An 18994-nucleotide genomic window follows, 5' to 3' on the forward strand; every position below is an offset into this window, starting at 1 on the left:
CCTGTTTTGCTTTTATCAGCGATAGTTCACCGCGCCATCTAATCAGGTTATCGGCTCACATTTAGTTGCCTAGATCATGAAAATAGTGTTCGCTTCTGTGCCGCTTTGTCTATCTTTATTGCACTTAAAAGCATACATTTTCTATGTTCATACAACGAATATAATATGATACGCTGATTTATATCACTTAACAAACTACGGAGTTTGTAATATTTTGAATCCAACTATTGAGGATAGATCATAGACCAGACAGCACAAATTATCGTTGCCGAAGCCTTACTTAGTAACATAAATATTTTTATGCTAAAAGGTTTTTTTTTTTAATTCGTCTATATCTATTTTTGTGTAGCAACTTAATGATATTTATGTTTACTTCTCTGATAAGTAGTATTAAGTATTGTAGATAGCCAATTAACTAATATTAAGAATGTTTTTCGTTGCAATTAAGAAATGCGAAAATTATTTGCGTTATAAAAAAACCAAGTATTAAGAAGTAAGAATCATCTTATTATGTAGTTTAATTGTATTTTATTTTAAAAATCAAGCTGGATCACTTTAATAAATTTGCAAAAATAAAACTCTCAGATACAGAGTATGGTTTGTGTTTGGGTCATTACCCTGATCTTAGTCCTCCGTCACACCAACACAATCAACGAAAATGATTATCAAATGCGTTGTAAAGCTTAGCTTGCGTCAGTGTGCGTTACAACTTTGTGATGAGTATACATGTGCCAGCGTTTATAATAATTGTAAATTTATACGCGCTATTAACATTTTCTATGTAATATGACGCCAACAAAGTAAGATTAGTGTATTAAAACGTACCGTTATCATGTTCTTTTAGTGTTCTGAGTGAATTGTGAAGTTTTATAGTGAAAAAAATGAAACGATCCAAGAAGACTGATAAAATTACCAAGTTCAAACATAAATTGATAAAGAAAGGAAAAATAAGTATGTAATTCTCGTTGGCGGTTGGGTCCTGATAATTTTAAGTTATTCCGTATACTGAAAGTCAAACGTATTGTACGCGATATTATGACGTCTTTTTATTGTCGTAAGGATTAAAATTGTTTGTACCAATTTAATTGGTGTATCGTGTGATATCCCATGCAGAAACGTGGTCGCCTCGACGCCCACTCGTGACTTCAAGGTCTCTAATCACTTAATTTGTTCTCCGTTGAAAGCAATATTACACAATTTCATAGAACGACATTTCTAGTGTAATTGATAACATCCATTACGCCGGCTTGCGCCACACCGTGTGGGCCTTTTTATATGCAACCAGCGTTCACCAAATTGCTTTGTTTTTTTTAATGACATTACGTTTGTGGTATATCTCTAGTAGCTAGTTTGCGATCGCGAAACATTGGAATTCTTATCGATGACGTAATGCGTGACACTTCTTTTCTATTAAGTTTCGGACTTGACCTTTAGTTAAAAGGTTCACAAGTACGCACACAAATATCATCTGCTATCATAACTTTTAATGTAACGAAGGCCTTTATAAGATAAATACTTATTGACTATAGGCATTGAAACCTTTCTGGATTTCATTTTCACTCGCGCGTAGTTTGGATTTAAGCCAAACGTAAATGCGTATAGAATCAACTAATTTCCAGTGTTCATGTCAATCACTGAATGAGTTTTAGGTCAATCGCTTATAAATCAACAGGCGTGCAACCTGTTATTTATAATGTAAATTTATTTCAATAAACAGTTATCTGACAAATTTAATATTGCTGAAATTGTAGGTAAAATCTTAAGCAAATTAGTAGGTACTATAAACTATAAAACCTACTATTCTTGTGAAACATTTGTGTAGGGTTTTCTTAAAGAAACCGAATCCCAGATTCTATCCTCAAGTCTCCTTAACCTTGTTATTAGTTACTAAAAAAGACACTTTAAAACACTACTCTGATTTTAAATAAAAGAAATTCCCAAAACCAAAATTTAATTTAGCTCTTTACTTTAATTTTGCATGTTACCTGCATTCTTGTCAACAAAAGGCAACATTGACTGATGGATGATTTTTAAATCAAACAACAGCATTCCTTAAATTTCTCCAAGAAATTAGAACAAATCCTTGTTCATCGTAATTGTTTGCAGACGATAAATCTTGAACACGTTTATAATTAGTCCACAAATGTTTACGGAAGATTGTAATAATTATGTTTGTGATCATTTCTATAATGGGATACGAAGCACTTTTATTTCGTGACATAGCTTATTTAATAACAACACTCATGGGGAGAAGGTACGAAGATCAAATGAAACCTCACTTGTCAAAAACGGTTTAGGCTATAGGACGTCACAATGGATATACGAGGGGAGGTCCAAAAGTTCGCGGAATGAAAGGGTTGTCAATGAAATATAACAATAAATTTATTTTTCCTTTTCAATATAATCACCCTTAAGTCTAATACATTTATTCGATCTATGAATTAATTTTTCTAAACCATCGAAAAAATATTTTTTGTCTTTGGCCTCAAAATGGGCCGAAATTGCCTCCTTCACTTCATTATCGTCGGAAAATTTCCTTCCCCTTAGCTCTTTTTTTAAATTTGGAAATAAATAAAAATCGCTAGGAGCCAGGTCTGGACTGTAGGGTGGGTGAACAAGTGGTTCGAACCCATGTGTGTGCAGAGCAGCCATGGCAACTCGGCTCTTGTGAACCGGCGCGTTGTCTTGCAAAAGCAACACACCCTTGGCCAATTTTCCTCGACGTTTTTCTTTAATTGACTCCTTTAACTTTTCTAATATGAGTGCGTAGTATTCTCTGGTTATAGTGGTACCTTTTTCTTTATAATCAATGAGTAATATTCCCTTACAATCCCAAAAAACAGTGGCCATCAACTTTCCCGCCGATTCTGACACCTTGAATTTTTTGGGAGGTGGTGTACCCTTTTTGTGCCATTGCATGGACTCCTGTTTGGACTCAGGTTCAAAGTGATGAACCCATGTTTCATCTCCAGTAACAATCCGCTCCAAAATCTGCACGGGCTCGTCTCCACACAACTCCAAAAAGTGCTTAGACGCGTCGACGCGCTGCTGTTTTTGAAGCGGCGTGAGCATTCTCGGCACCCATCTTGCACTGACTTTTGTCATGCCCAGGTGGTCGTGCAGGATACGCAAAATAGTTGTATCTGATACTCCAACAAATGCAGATAATTGTTTCTTCTTCAAACGTGTGTCTTCGAGTACAAGTTTTTCGACTTTTTCGACGATGTCTGATGTGGTGGCGTCAGCTGGCCGCCCAGAGCGAGAGTCGTCTTCAATTGAATCTCGACCATGTTTAAAAAGACCATGCCACTTATAAACCATTGTTTTACCAGGGCACTGATCTCCATAAACGGCTTCCATTTCATTTAAAATGGTTTGAACGTTTTTTCCTTGCTTGGTAAGGAATTTTATCACAGCGCGATGTTCAATTTTCTCCATAGTTGCAGTTTGCTTCCGGATTGACTTGTTCAGCAGGCGAGTACTCGTAAACGAATGGCACTATAGGGTTGAAATGTTATATATATACTAATTATGAGTGCCCAATTAGTATGACACTAAGCGAGCTACCCTATCCCCACTCCATCCCCTCCATTCCGCGAACTTTTGGACCTCCCCTCGTACATACAAACCCAGATACATAAAAACATACCTTCCTGACTCAGTCGAGTAATGCGTCTGCGCAAAATCAAATCGACGTCAATGTAACAACGGCCTTAGATTATTTTACACTAAGGCCGTGGAATAAATTTCATTTTATCTTTCGTGCCAAATACCTATATAAACAATGTTCAGATTCCAGTCGGTTTTTACTGAAAGCGTTGCATGTTTGCATGCGGTGAAGGGCGCTGGACCGTCGCGCGTTTCTCAATTGCGATTTGAATGTTCTGATTTAGCAACTGTCACAGTCTCATACCGTTTCAGCTGTTTCATCATCGCCATATCTGATAAAGTATTAGGTTTATGTTAATACGTTGAACGTTAATTAAATATTATCTAGCAATTTATTGGACTATGGAAGAATGAATATGTTGCATTAGTTTAACAATATTTCGTTTATTAAAGTAGGTGGTACTTGGCAAGGTTTTAAATTCATGGCGTCTGGCTAAAGTTTTTGACTTGATTGCTTCGAAATAATGATACGAGCCGCAAATACTCTTCCGATCCCACATGTCCATCCTAATGTCTACATCCATATGATCATATCTACCGACACAGTACTGTAAATTTTTTGTTGAACGCTAAATAAAAAGGTACTGCGAGAAACAGTACATTTTTTCAAGGCCGTGTTTACATAAATCTTTGCGCAATTGCACAGATGCTAGAGAAAAAATTCCTCAGTACGTAATTTTCTCGAACCGCTCGTAGTTAATAACACGTGAGAATGCATCCAACATCAGCCACATTCCTACTTTATTACAAAATAAATGTTTAAAATATACCAAATATAAAGTAAAAAAGTTTTTGTCATGCATTCTATACTTTGAAGTTAATAACCTGTATGTCATCCAGTCTATTGTGACCTCTGGTAGCCTTAAATTAATTTCTAGATGTAGCGTGTTTTGTGTATCAACTTCATTTGTATGGAAGGCTTGCGGTTTTCATTTTTTGTTAAATTTTGTTGGTGCTAAAGTTGAAAATGGTCTTACCGCCACACTCAGGTTGTTTCAGATCAATAAAATGGGAATCCCTTGGTGCATTTAATATGTAAAACAATTCTTCAATCTATGTTTATATGAATACATGAACAAAATATACCTTTCAGATGAGCACCGTTCCGCGGGCGGCAGCTGGGAGGAGCCGGTGAGCGCGGTGCGTAACACACCTCTGCGACGCTCGCAACGGCTCAACTCCACACTGGATTCCAGGTACCTTATCATACAAACTTTTTGGCAGTTCGCAATTTGGCACGAGACTTGCCAAATTGCGAACTGCGAACAACGAGCCGCTATAAAGTTTGAATCTTATAGTACTGTTTAAACACAATCACCAACAATTCTCTATGACCTAAGCCCAGCCTGGAGGTCCCAGACTTACTGCTATTATAATAATGGTAAAGCCACATCTTGGCACCGCATAGTTAAATGAGATTAATAATAATAGTTTGCTTAAACTATTCGTGTTCGATAACTTTGTAATTTTTTTAAGACAGTGCGTCTCTCTTGATGTATTTAATTTAGGGAACTTAAAAAAATCTTATTACGCATCCCGATTATCACACTGAGAACTGGAATTGTGAAGGTTAAAAAAAAGAACGCGCTCAAAATGCGCAAAAGCACATGAGTCATATTAATAAATATTATCTGAGAATTGCAAGCCGCGTTGCACTTTGATCATGATGAGATGCATTTCAATTCACGATGTCATATTTAAGTGTTGGAGTATGCAAGCGTACTCAACGTCGTCCATCGTCCTTTTGCTAAGTCTATGAACAAGCTCTCACGACCCACACTAAAGAGGTTCGGATTTAAATACTTTTATAACGTAAGTTAAGATATTATATCTATGTTTATTGTATTAAGGAATATCTGAATTTTTAATTCAAATAATACATTATGACTTTGTGGTAGATCTTAAATTATTTTTAACATACAGCCTGAAATTAAATATTTATTTTACATATATTTTCCGTTATCATATTCATTACTTTTAAGGACAAGAAACATCATAAAATATGAAGATTTTAATTAACTATGTTAGAAGTACAAGGTGAGCAAATCGTAAAATAATGCAATAATGTATTATTTTGCAAAATTTACAACCGCAGTTGCGTTAATAGCAGGTTGTTCATAAATCATTAGCCTACGACTTTGGGCTTTTACAATTAATTTACGCAAAATGACCTAAGGATCAAGTTATTAATAATTCACGTCTGACTTAACTCTAAACTATAATTATCATACATTATTGGATACACGTTGCATAAGCAGGATATGCGTGGGCTTTGCTTAAATTGCCGTTTATACATATTTTGACCACGACATATGAAAGTCAATAGACATAGACGAAAATTTTCCAAAACTTTCTAATTTTAATTATAGCCTGTTAACATAGTTATATGTGAATGATGATGAAGAATGACATTTATAAAGAGATTGTTTTAAAATACAAAATTACGAATAAAAATTTAAAATTTAACGCTTAATGCCAATTATGGATTAAAATTTTCCTCAAAGTGCAAAAAGGTTACTTATAGGTAAAAGTAAATAGTTACGTTTTTAATTTTTCTTGTATAACATCACATCTTCAAAAATAATGAATACTAACAAAGAATCAAATTGAATGACATATTTAAAGTAATTGAATTCTGTCGGTCATGTACAAATGCATTTAGTAATGGTGTAATATTAAAAGGAAACAACCCGCGTCTGCCTAAGTGAGATTGATAGTGAACCCCAAATTAGAATCAATTCCCTTTTGGAATGGTGAAGGCGGACATTCTATGGATCCGGCTTATCTTAAGTACTAAATATTTTTTTAACATTTATCTACTTGTATCCAAAACAATTACAAGTTATCGCTAACCTATTAAACTCAAGTGACCTTAACAAACTTTAAATGCGGCCATAATTTAAAGGACGCTTAGAGCTTTGTGATTTGCCTTTAAGTGTCATCCCAAGAGAGTACAAACAAGGGGAAGCAAAATTTAGCAAATAATAGCGCTGTGGACTGCTAATCTCACAATGTCGTCGGCATTGTATTCGACCACTTCCTCTGCTATGGTGGTCCCTCATATGACGTAGGGTTAACAACACAGACAAATGTCAGAGAATTTAAAAAGCAATGGAAAAGAATTATTAGCGTCGTAAAACTAACCAAAACAAAAATAAAAAGAAACCGCGATAGCAGCGCTCCTCTCACAGGCTTAGATACCCTTGTTTGACTGCTTAAGTTTCTGTTCCCATAGTTGAATTATCTCTGTCATAATGTCTTCACCACCTTACTGCAATGGGCTGACAAGGCGTCCCTAAATACACTTTTCCTTAGTCTAATCATGGATGACAGTAGTCTTAAAGATCAAATTATCAACAGATAACTTTAATGCAAACTGAATTGTGGTCACCGTAGCCCTGCATTTAGCGAGGCGCGGCGCACCCAATTAACACAAATTTCCTGTCTAACTGTAGGTCTCTGGAGGACAGTGCCCCAGTACATTGATTCTGACAATTTGTACCACTGCGCAGTTGTACTTTATTGCACTTAATAGGTGTGAAGCTTTTTACATTGCCAAAAGTCGTTCAATACTCTGTGTAAATTGTGAACGCTATACTTCGATTTACAAGTCCGTGTCAACTTTTTATTGATTTGTGTACAGTTCTCACGGTCCACATTTTCTTCCGTTATTAAATGCTGTGTCAACTAAATGCCACGCTATATTTTGTGTTTCACGTTCGTGAGTATTGCATTGTTAGTAATAGTTATTATTTATCGCTGGCAAAATATCTTGGACCCTTTTGTTTCTTAACAAAGTTGTTGTCACACAATTCCATAAAATAACTAAGCCAACTTTCATCCTATTTCTTTTCATTTCTATTCTTAGATGAAACATACTAATAAATATTAATCTTTAAAAATAAAAGAAGATTGTTTAGCAGAGATGTTAAGTAAACAATAATATCAAATGCATATATTTAAATAGTTGCTTAGACACAATCATTGCGTAATGTTACAGTAGATAATATATTGTTTAGACTATGTTGAGTATCAACAACATTAATTTATCAAGCAAACATAAACGCAACTGTTGGTGTACATTTTTAGTAAATTGTGACAATACAAAGATACTAAAAGAATGTCAAGGATAAGGCCACGAAGACGACGATTTGCATGTTCGTTAGTGATAATGATATGTAATTCATTGTACTTTGGACGGGGTAATTATTACGGCCCCTATTGTTTGTGTTCACATAACTGGAATCGTATTCTTCCTTGGTGTACAATTAGAATGCCACTTTAATAAAAACAAAGACAACTCTTTATCTTTTTTTTTTCAACTGACACGTGACTTGCAAAATTAGTAACACTTAACAAGTACCGTCCAGACGGCGGGCACGAAATTTGTGGTAATTTCGTGACACCTCAGAGTGAGGAAAATAGGAAATTACTTCAGAATCATTAATCTTCTCTTATTGTAGAAGAAATAGCATTTTTAGGTCTACGCGAGTAATAACAAACGAATGGAGGCTATCATGACACATCCGCAAATTCAGAAGCAATATCAACTGTAGGAATTGCAAATTGCATCGACTACTCGTTCGTCTTTTCATAATCGATTAGTGATAAACTAAATCAGGTTTATGCTAGATACACTTCCTTATTTACACACAACTCTAGTTCCTTATAGTGAAATACGACGACTGCATTAGTTATGAAATTCCCCAGTTTTACGGGCACACGTTTGGTAACCAACCTCATTTGATGCTATGATTTTTATTTTATCAAAATTTTCTAATTTATTCTCTTTATGCACCACCACTATAAGTGCATTTTTGCGACCTACAATTTGCTTTTGATTCTGTGGACATTTTTTAGTTTCGTTAGCTTAATTTATTTTGAAAAACGTCGGTGCTATTTTGAATCATATCCTTTGAGTAACGTTACAAATCGCAATTAATTATATGTCTTTCTTATCGTATCTAAGCAAGGTTCCATTAGTTTCAATCAGCTGGTATCTATCTAAAAAGTGATCACTAAATGAATTTATAACGATTGCTCTTGAACTAAACGAAAGCGTAACACCACCGTAACAAATCCACCGCGCGGGCAATTCATTAACATTGATTGTTTTGTCATTGGCTGGAAGTTTTATTTTGTTTAATTGAGGCCAAATGGCTGTTAACTGTACGGCTTCTGATACTCGTGTTTAACGTTTTGCAACTTTCAAAATGGAATTATAACACTAATTAGGTATCTAATTGTGAAATCTAGATTCAAATATTTTTATAATCAAGATGTAAAAAATCCTGGCTTATGTTTTTTGTTCAATATTTTCCTTAAGATACTAAGAAATAACTAACATAAAAAATGAAGATGATTAGTTTTTAATGTGGCAATAGTAGCAAGTCTTGTATTTGCAAATTACCGTAACGTAACACATCTATAGGTCAGGCTGATAACTTGTAGCAAACAGTGGATAGTTCATCATATTGGCATAACAACTGGATATCCTTGCGTTTTATTGCTACATTGTCTTGTCTAATAAAGCGAATAGATTATTGTATTGCTCGACATATTATTATCTGAACTTTTAAAACTTGTCTCTTAGTAATACCTACTATAGTTGATTTTGGTTTTTCAATCCAATATGGAATCGTTACTTTTTCTGTATTTAATTTTAGACTAGAACTAAAACTATTCTCATGCCTTATATTCTTTGTGGATCTTTACTCCTGAAACAACTATACAAGAACATACTGCACGGTTTTATCAAAGTGCATTATATGGCAAAATGTTTTCATACGAATATTTCAGCAATGGAAACCCACTCTTGATTGATATTTTGCATAATATAATAAAGAATAAATTATTGAATCATTAAAATGTTAAAACCCATTTATGAGAGTTAAAGGAGCCGACAATATCATTATTGCTATCTAGTGCTTGCCATGTTTATGTCGTATCAGTTTAATGAGAATTGATATGGATGAACTCAGTGACCCGACAAAGATAAACAATGTCGATGGATTTATAGGAACTAAATACTAAAGGCTTTATGCATGTTTGATAAAAATATTGTAACTATTTTTTTAATGTGGAATTAAGAGATTGAAAATTCTAGTTAATTTTGGAATTTCTGTGGATAGGCGCTTAACTAAATATTTTGTTAAATTATATATGTAAATTGTTAATGAAGCCGTTGTTTCATAATAATTGAACTTTGTTTTACAATTAAGATTAACCAATAGTAGATAAAACCATTAGGCTGTTGATTGAAGTTGATTAATATTATCTGCCTCCTTTTGAATATTATAATTTTGTTACAACTATATCCAAATTAGAATATTGAGTAATACGAGTATCCCAGAAATTTTGATAAATAGACCTTCATCGCTTGTTTTTATAATATCAGTATTTGTCATGCTTGAGGCAGAAATAACAAAATTAAAACACTCAATTTATTAACCGCATCGTTGAGGTACTATTTTCTTATAACAAGCTTTAATTTAAAAAGACTGTAGAATATAGTTTTTACCACTCAACTGTTGTAATCCTTTACATCTGATGACAAATGTGTTCTTTGTATGTATGTTATTACAAATATATCAAAAGGTTTCAACTCATGCGATGTGACATGAATTATGATACCTGCGTATCTTAGCAGCGTTTCTAAACAATGACTTGCATAACCCATCAAACACAATATTATCGTGTCGTGTATAATTATGACGCAAGACGTCTAACATCACCTGTGTTTGGTGCAAACGCGGCCCCTAAAGCACCGTAACCGATACCTTCTAATAAAACTGCACCACAGGTTGCCTCTATTGACCCACTTCACACGAGACGGATGTTTTATCTTTCATCACAGTATTACTGAATATGAGTTAGGATCGATGTTAGGGTTGTCACGAGAGAGAAATATCGATAAAGCCCAACAAAAAATTCGTATGATATATCTTAAGACATGAACTCCACATCGTCAGATTTGTAAATCTTACTTCTTACTAATATTATAAATGCGAATGTTTAGATGGATGGATGTTTGTTTGAGGGTATCTCCAGAACGGCTCAACGGATCTGGGTAAAATTTGGCACGGATGTAGGACATTGTCTGGAAGAACATGTAGGCTGCTAATTAAGGTTTTTTTAATTCCGCGCGGACGGTCTCGCGGGCAACAGCTAGTAAGTTTATGTCAATATTCATAATTCTTATTGCGTTCTAAATATCTCTCAAAGCAAGCACAAAAAATGAACCAGTTGTACTGATCAATTAAATAACTAAATAACGTTACATTTAAAGATTTTGTACTCGGCATGTTTTATCATAAACATCGAATGAGACATTTCTTTTATGGCCAACACATTTGTTGTTTGTGTTAATGACCACATTTATTTGTGACAACCTTGAAATATTTGTCGAACGTTTCATATTGTAATCGCTTCATTGTAATTTTAGTTTCATGGATCATTTCTAGAAATTTCGTTAATTTTATACCATGACCATTAATGTTGATTTCTCCCAAAATCTGATCGCGTAATCGATCTGATTATATCGCTTGCAAAAATGTACTATTGCTTTAGTTATGAAATAACATTGTATTTTATGTTAATATCAATGCTTTTAGTTTTAAAGGTTCGAAGAATCAATTTTATTTTTATTAAGACGTTATTTTTAGTATCATTTGCGTCTACCTGCTCAGTCCTTCTCCAAATCTTGATCAAATTTATGTAACCACGATGCAAGGCTTAAAAACAATAAAGTATCTTAACGTTTTTGCAAGATGCTGCTGAATGATAAGAATTAAGAACCCTTTCAGCTTCAAAATTCTCCTAAATTTAAATAAGTAATGATTTTTTTCTTTTAAATTATTTCGATGAGTGTAAAATACTTCAACTACCTTCAGGTTTTCTTTAGATCAATCTACGGTAGTGTTCTGGATTCTAAACAAATGTTGCCTAGAATGTGTAATAGAGTAGTTTTCTATTGCCATTTCAGTAGGTTTATTGGCGAGTTGTGAACGCGGGAGACATTTAGCAATTACTTTACGCTTCCATCTTGAACTTTCACCAATTAAAAGGAGTCATTAGATATTTGTTTCTCCCTGTAATTGTAGCTCTTCCGCGTCGGCTAATTGCCAACATCCTACCAAGTAATTAATCTCAATTGGTGCAATATAAGATCGTACGCAATGTTGTAAATAATCGTTATTGTCACTCCGTTATTGATGGGTATGATTACTTGGAACAATATATTTCTCTTTCTTATTCTTTTTTATATCTTTAATGGTAGCAAATTCTTATAAACAGCCTTTACTATCTTTTCAACCATTCTAACTTAGTTTCAATTCACTACTTTGTGAATTACACTACTATGAAATTACTACGCAACTATCACAACGAAGTACATGGCTGACCTAAATTTACAATGGAACACTTTCGACCCCTATAAAACGCTTTGCAAGTATAATTATGCGGGTCCAAGGACTTTCTCAATACGTTAAAACATACTTTTGGCTGATAATGCACTGCATATGTTTTAGACGAATATTTAAATTGAGTGGTTTATACTAAACGCGATCTTTAAATGTTCTTTTGTTAAGACTTACCGTGGATTTCTGAGACTAAAATCTACGTTTAAAACATATTGTTATCTCTTTTATTAATAACTAGCTTTTACCCGCGACTCCGTCCGCGCGGAAAAAAATAGAAAACGGGATAAAAATTATCCTATGTCCGTTTCCTGGTTCTAAGTAGTGATGCAACGGATGTCTGTTTCCGTTTCCGCAAGTGCGGAAGTTCCGCGTGCTTTTCAACATCCGTTTCTGCTTCTGTTTCCGCAACTTTTATAACGGAGATAAAACGGAACTTTACGAAGGCTGAGAGATCCAAATTCGCGGCGCGTGACGCGCAGTCCGTGCGCGGCCTTTCGTTACTTGTCGCATTTGTTTGTTTACGTACTTTTTCGTGAATTTAAGCGCGTAATATTTTCTACTGCTGTTTGAAACAATCAGTTTCTCTTGCTGGAGTAAACTGTCTAGTTGTTGTCCATATAAAATTTGACAACTGGCAAAATGTGACTATTTCATACTTACGAGTTATTAAATGTACTTTTGAATAAGTGATAACCATGTAATATATCATCATCGTTATTATCATCAGCTCACTATACATCCCCACTGAGGGGCTCGGAGCCTCAAATTAGAGGTGACTAGGCCATAGTCAACCACGCTGGCCCAGAGCGGGTTGACTTCACACATATCATTAAATTTTTTCTCAGATATGTGCAGGCAGCATCACTATGTTTTCCTTCACCGTAGGAACGTCGGATAAATGTACATATCTAAATCGAAAAACACATTGGTACATAGCGGGATTCGAACCCAGGCCCTGCAGATTGCAAGTCAAGTGCCTAATAATTATATATTGTTCTAATCTAGATTTGGTGTTTTTGATACTTAACACATTCACTGTTTACAAAATAAAAAAAAGGTAACAGCTGGGAGCCAAAACTTTTTATGGTGAATTTTTATTTAGTATATCTGGGAGTGTTTGAACATACAGGGTGTCCCAAAAGGTTACGTACATAGGAAGGGGGGTGATAGGGGAGGTCACAAGGGTCACCAGAAAAATAAAATAAAAATTCCCCTCTGGGTATTAAAAAAAATAAATGGCATTTTTTAAAAACTAAAAATTTTACACCTTGTGGGGCGATTTTGTTACCGATGACCTACAAATATTGCTATATTTAAAAAAAAAAGCTGTTATGTTATCGTCAATAACCCTTTATCAATATGAAATAAAAAAACATTACATATCTAACAAAGATTTTAAAGAAAATTAAGATCTTGTCCAGTCAAGGACTTAGTAATTACGATTTCACTCAACTTCCTCCAAGTGTACTGAAAAAAAAATGTACTATGCAACTCCGGCGAGTAACTTAAAAAGTTAGGTAATTTCATTGCAATTCCAAAATGGTATAACACTTACTTAAAAAATTCATACTAGGACATTTAAAAATATTTTTTGGGAACAATACCCCTTCAAAACAAAACATACCAATAAAGCAATAGTCTCAAATTCGTACGCAAATACATTTTTAAATGTCTATTCTGTTCCTTAAAACTTAAAAAGATATGTAGGTAATTGTATGGTATTGCAATGGTTTTCAATTAAACACAAAAATTAAACAAAATTATAATTATTTATTCAAATAAAATGCTCGAAATGTCTACCACCAACATAAATACACGCCCTACATCGTTTTAAAAATGAGCGGGAGATATGACGAACAAATCTTCTATTATTAATTGATTCCGCGGCCTCTGTGATCCTCGCCCTCAAGTCAGCCAAGTCCCTGATGGGTTTTCCATAAACTTTTTCTTTTATAGCACCCCAGTAAAAGAAGTCTAACGGGTTTAAATCCGGTGAACGAGCTGGCCACGCTATAGCACCGGCCCTTCCCATCCACCTACCAGGGTATTCTTCGTCTAGGAAATCCCTTACAGGACGTGCATAATGTGCTGGGCACCCATCATGCTGGAACCACATATTCCTGACTGTTTCTAGCGGCACATCTTCCAAGAGATTTGGTAGTTCGTTTTGTAAGAAGTATAAGTACCCAGTCCTCAGGTATCAAATCTATTGGAAGATGTGCCGCTAGAAACAGTCAGGAATATGTGGTTCCAGCATGATGGGTGCCCAGCACATTATGCACGTCCTGTAAGGGATTTCCTAGACGAAGAATACCCTGGTAGGTGGATGGGAAGGGCCGGTGCTATAGCGTGGCCAGCTCGTTCACCGGATTTAAACCCGTTAGACTTCTTTTACTGGGGTGCTATAAAAGAAAAAGTTTATGGAAAACCCATCAGGGACTTGGCTGACTTGAGGGCGAGGATCACAGAGGCCGCGGAATCAATTAATAATAGAAGATTTGTTCGTCATATCTCCCGCTCATTTTTAAAACGATGTAGGGCGTGTATTTATGTTGGTGGTAGACATTTCGAGCATTTTATTTGAATAAATAATTATAATTTTGTTTAATTTTTGTGTTTAATTGAAAACCATTGCAATACCATACAATTACCTACATATCTTTTTAAGTTTTAAGGAACAGAATAGACATTTAAAAATGTATTTGCGTACGAATTTGAGACTATTGCTTTATTGGTATGTTTTGTTTTGAAGGGGTATTGTTCCCAAAAAATATTTTTAAATGTCCTAGTATGAATTTTTTAAGTAAGTGTTATACCGTTTTGGAATTGCAATGAAATTACCTAACTTTTTAAGTTACTCGCCGGAGTTGCATAGTACATTTTTTTTTCAGTACACTTGGAGGAAGTTGAGTGAAATCGTAATTACTAAGTCCTTGACTGGACAAGATCTTAATTTTCTTTAAAATCTTTGTTAGATATGTAATGTTTTTTTATTTCATATTGATAAAGGGTTATTGACGATAACATAACAGCTTTTTTTTTTTAAATATAGCAATATTTGTAGGTCATCAGTAACAAAATCGCCCCACAAGGTGTAAAATTTTTAGTTTTTAAAAAATGCCATTTATTTTTTTTAATACCCAGAGGGGAATTTTTATTTTATTTTTCTGGTGACCCTTGTGACCTCCCCTATCACCCCCCTTCCTATGTACGTAACCTTTTGGGACACCCTGTATAGATAAATTAATAATGTTTTTTGTATTTGAGCGCTAGGGATCATCATTTTGAGCGCTAGGGATCATCATTTTGAGCACTAGGGATGGCAATGGTTTAGTTCACTAATACTCGTATGTAGATATTTGTTCCACGATCGCATTTTTGTGTAAAAATATGTTACAAGATTTTGACAAAGTCAAGTTTTTCATCAAATTCCAGAATATTGAGTAAAACATGTAAGGATACTTATCAAAACCAGCTTTTATCTTCTCGGTTCAAGATATTGTAACAAAGTTCAGCCTTAGCTTCATGTGATATGAAGCTAAGGCTGAACATAACAAGTACAGCCTACACAACATAACATAACATAACAAGATATGTATGTTTGCCTCCGTACGAACGTGGTACTAATCACTACAACATTGTAAGAATGAAACTAAAACTCTTTTTCGTTAGTTGACTATATTGCCAGAGTGGCCATACAAAGCAACATGGACTTGTTTCAAACGCCGGCGGCTTACTGGCTACTACAAAATGAACGGGCCCCTCGCTCGGATCCGAGGGGTCAGCAGTGAATGTATTAATAAATAAATATATTTGTCGTTTATCTACACGAGTGGTTTGGCGAACATTAATTTGTAAATAGTGTAATTTTGTTTCCTGAAAATAAATAAAAAAAAAACGTATTTTAACTTATTGCAGCACAGTAAAAATACATATATTGAAGGCTAAAGGACACCGATATCCAATGCTTTAATAAATTAAAAACGAATACAAACTGTTATAACAAAAAAAAAAAAATTTTGTAAATATGTTTTTTTTTTTAATTTTTACACTTCTGTTTCCGCTTCCGTTTCTGTTTCCGTTTCTGCTAAAATTTATTTTTGACATCTGTTTCCGTTTCTGGTTCCGGTAAGACACTTCCGTTGCATCACTAGTTCTAAGCTATCTGCCCACCAATTTTCAGTCAAATCGATTCAGCCGTTCTTGAGTTATAAATAGTGTAACTAACACAACTTTCTTTTATATATATAGATAATGATAAACACGATATGTTTTATACAGCCCAATCTTAAAAGCCCATGGTTAGAGAAGAAAACACAATAGAAGGAGGTTTAGATGTTTACAACTTTTAAAATTACTTTTTTTTTGACATAAAATCAACAACCAACTTATATTTAACTATCATAAAACTGAAGATGTTTAAAATACTTAATCTTTCTAGTATAGGAGATTAAATAATTGATAACCCTTTTGTTCAATCATTGTTATTATATTAAACTGTTTAGTTACATTAAACAAAATAAAATAACGAATAAAGCAACCATTATTATTATTACCACCACGACATGGTGAATGATGTTCGATGACACATAATTACATTGTGAATAACCATGGCTAACTGTGGGAACTAAGCTCATAACATTTTATGAGATAACTCTATATCTTTATATACAAACGTACATATGTATATCTTGAGTATATCTGACATGTCTTTGCGTGTGTAAATCAATGCTTTCAATTATATTTTAATGATCTTGTTATGGAGATTACATTAATTATATCAATCAAGAATATTATCTAAAGTTCAAGTGCATCATGGGATTATTATGTAGATAAACAATATTGAAGTGTGATATCCAATCTATTAGCTTTTAAAATAATACATTGCTGGCTAAGCAATAAAGTCATTATGATAAGAATACCAGTTGTTTGAATAATTTTAAGCCGGATATTTTCATTGTTTTTTTATAGCTGGAACCTTTTTGAAATCGTTTTAATGTGTATTGTTTGGCCTTTACGAAAGTTATCATGTTATCATTATAAAAGTTGTTACATTTTTGAGTCTGTACAAATTATACCTACATTAAAAAGCAGTGGGTCGGGGATTAAGCATCTGATTTGTAATCCTACAGATCCTGGGTTCAAATCCCGCCATGTACTTTCAATGTGTTTTCAATTTTAGATGTTGGAACTCATCAGTTCTAGATTTCTGTGTATATGATGAAAGTATGTTCCTAGATTAAAAACCTTTGTTTTGTTTATTCAGGAGTACTGGCCAGTTGCGGAACACGCTGAGCCGCGCGCGGGAGCTTTGCGAGCGGTGGCGCAACGGGCGGGAGACGCCGTCGCCGCCCGCCGCGCCCGACGACGACGGCGGCGGACGGCTGGCGCGCTGGTTCAGCGTACGCCGCGGCTCCGCGCACCACTACGATATGCACACGCACGATACGGACAAGATGCCCAAACTTCCAGAGGTAAATAAGATTTACTATACAAATTAGCCTATAGTAGAGCTCGTAGCAACATTAGCTACATACCTAAAGTGACTGGTATCACACTGAAAACAAACGTAATGCGGAAGTGATATTAAGTGTAGTCTGATGAGTGTGGTTTAAGTTTTATAAATGAGACATAAGATATGAATTGTTGTATCAAACTTTATAGACAAAAACTTACTTTATATCACTATTATTCAAAGTAGACACTAATAAAATTATCGAGGTACTTTGTTCTTTGCAATAATTATTCATACTTATTGTAACGTTGCAAAAACTCATTTGAAATTCACGCTAAGACCAACAAATCATATGGTTCAATAATATTTTATTAAAAATCTTATGTAAGTTTTTGTGACTATAACTCGTGGAGTATGTAATTTGCCGAGTTTAATTGTGAAATTGTTTTACAACATGCGTCGGTTTAAATACGCATCTCAATTAACTTGTATCATCCGACAGGATGTGTATTTAACTTAAGTAGCTTGCGGATGCCGCGACAATTGTCACATTCGGGGAACGCGACAATTTTTTTTAGCCTGACTTTAACCGAATATGGTCAATCATTATTGTAATTTAATGGTTAATCAAGTTTTAAATTACTTTCGTTAAAACTTACACGTGACAAGTTTAAATCACAATGCGAACGTCATTTGACATATTAAACAACCTTGCATCCCAATACGCTGTAACAATGGTATACAACATTAAAAGTAAATTTAGACTAGAGCAAGCAATATAGCAAAAGCTTTGAATGTAATAGTTTGAACTCTATACGTGCACACCGCATAATACTAAAGTGTTGACAATTAAAAGCACGAAGACATATAAAAAGGTTTCCTTGCCTTCAGATACGTGAATGGAATACTAATGATAGAAATGCTATACAATATGATAAAAGACAAAATAATAATTGCTGCTGTTACAGAACTAACTGTGATGAGACTTGATTTTATCCTTAGCGTCATTTGTTATCTTCCCTTTTGTAGGATGTTGTAAGAATATAACCTAAATTATGAAAATATGAGGTAAAATATTATATATAGGTACTATATCAGTCCTCATGTTAGACCGATGACCATTAGCCCCACACCGACTTCAATTGGGATTTATAGCGAGAAATTAAACCATTTAACACCGGGGTCTCGCTGTGCTATCGACGTAATAAACCGCATTTTCCTGCCGTTGGTCATTGGCTGCCTATCACAATTTCAAGAATTCAAAGTCGTCATATTTAGCCTCCTTGTTGTCTGACAGCGCATTTATTCCAGCCGTAATACAAAGTTATATAGGAAAGGCAAATGATTCATTTATAAATGAATCATCAAAGCATTGAGCGTGGAATCATTCACCTACGGACCAGTGTTACGAGCCGGTCGAGCCGGCGCGGGAACGGCGGCGGCGACGCAC

At 34.6% G+C, this 18994-nt stretch overlaps 1 protein-coding gene across 1 annotated transcript in view; it reads left to right on the forward strand.

Moving 5' to 3' along the window:
- The first annotated feature begins 712 nt into the window (after nucleotides 1–712).
- Nucleotides 713–18994, forward strand: part of LOC106717714 (rho guanine nucleotide exchange factor 10-like protein) — a 32010-nt gene continuing 13728 nt past the window's right edge. Inside the window, exons 1-3 of the mRNA XM_045680447.1 lie at nucleotides 713–951; nucleotides 4763–4865; nucleotides 17356–17563. Coding sequence (XP_045536403.1) covers nucleotides 882–951; nucleotides 4763–4865; nucleotides 17356–17563 — 381 coding nt within the window. The 5' untranslated portion in view covers nucleotides 713–881. The remainder of the gene's footprint in view (nucleotides 952–4762; nucleotides 4866–17355; nucleotides 17564–18994) is intronic.

This window comes from Papilio machaon, chromosome 13, assembly GCF_912999745.1.
Source record: "Papilio machaon chromosome 13, ilPapMach1.1, whole genome shotgun sequence".
In the NCBI taxonomy this organism is placed as follows: Eukaryota; Metazoa; Arthropoda; class Insecta; order Lepidoptera; family Papilionidae; genus Papilio; species Papilio machaon.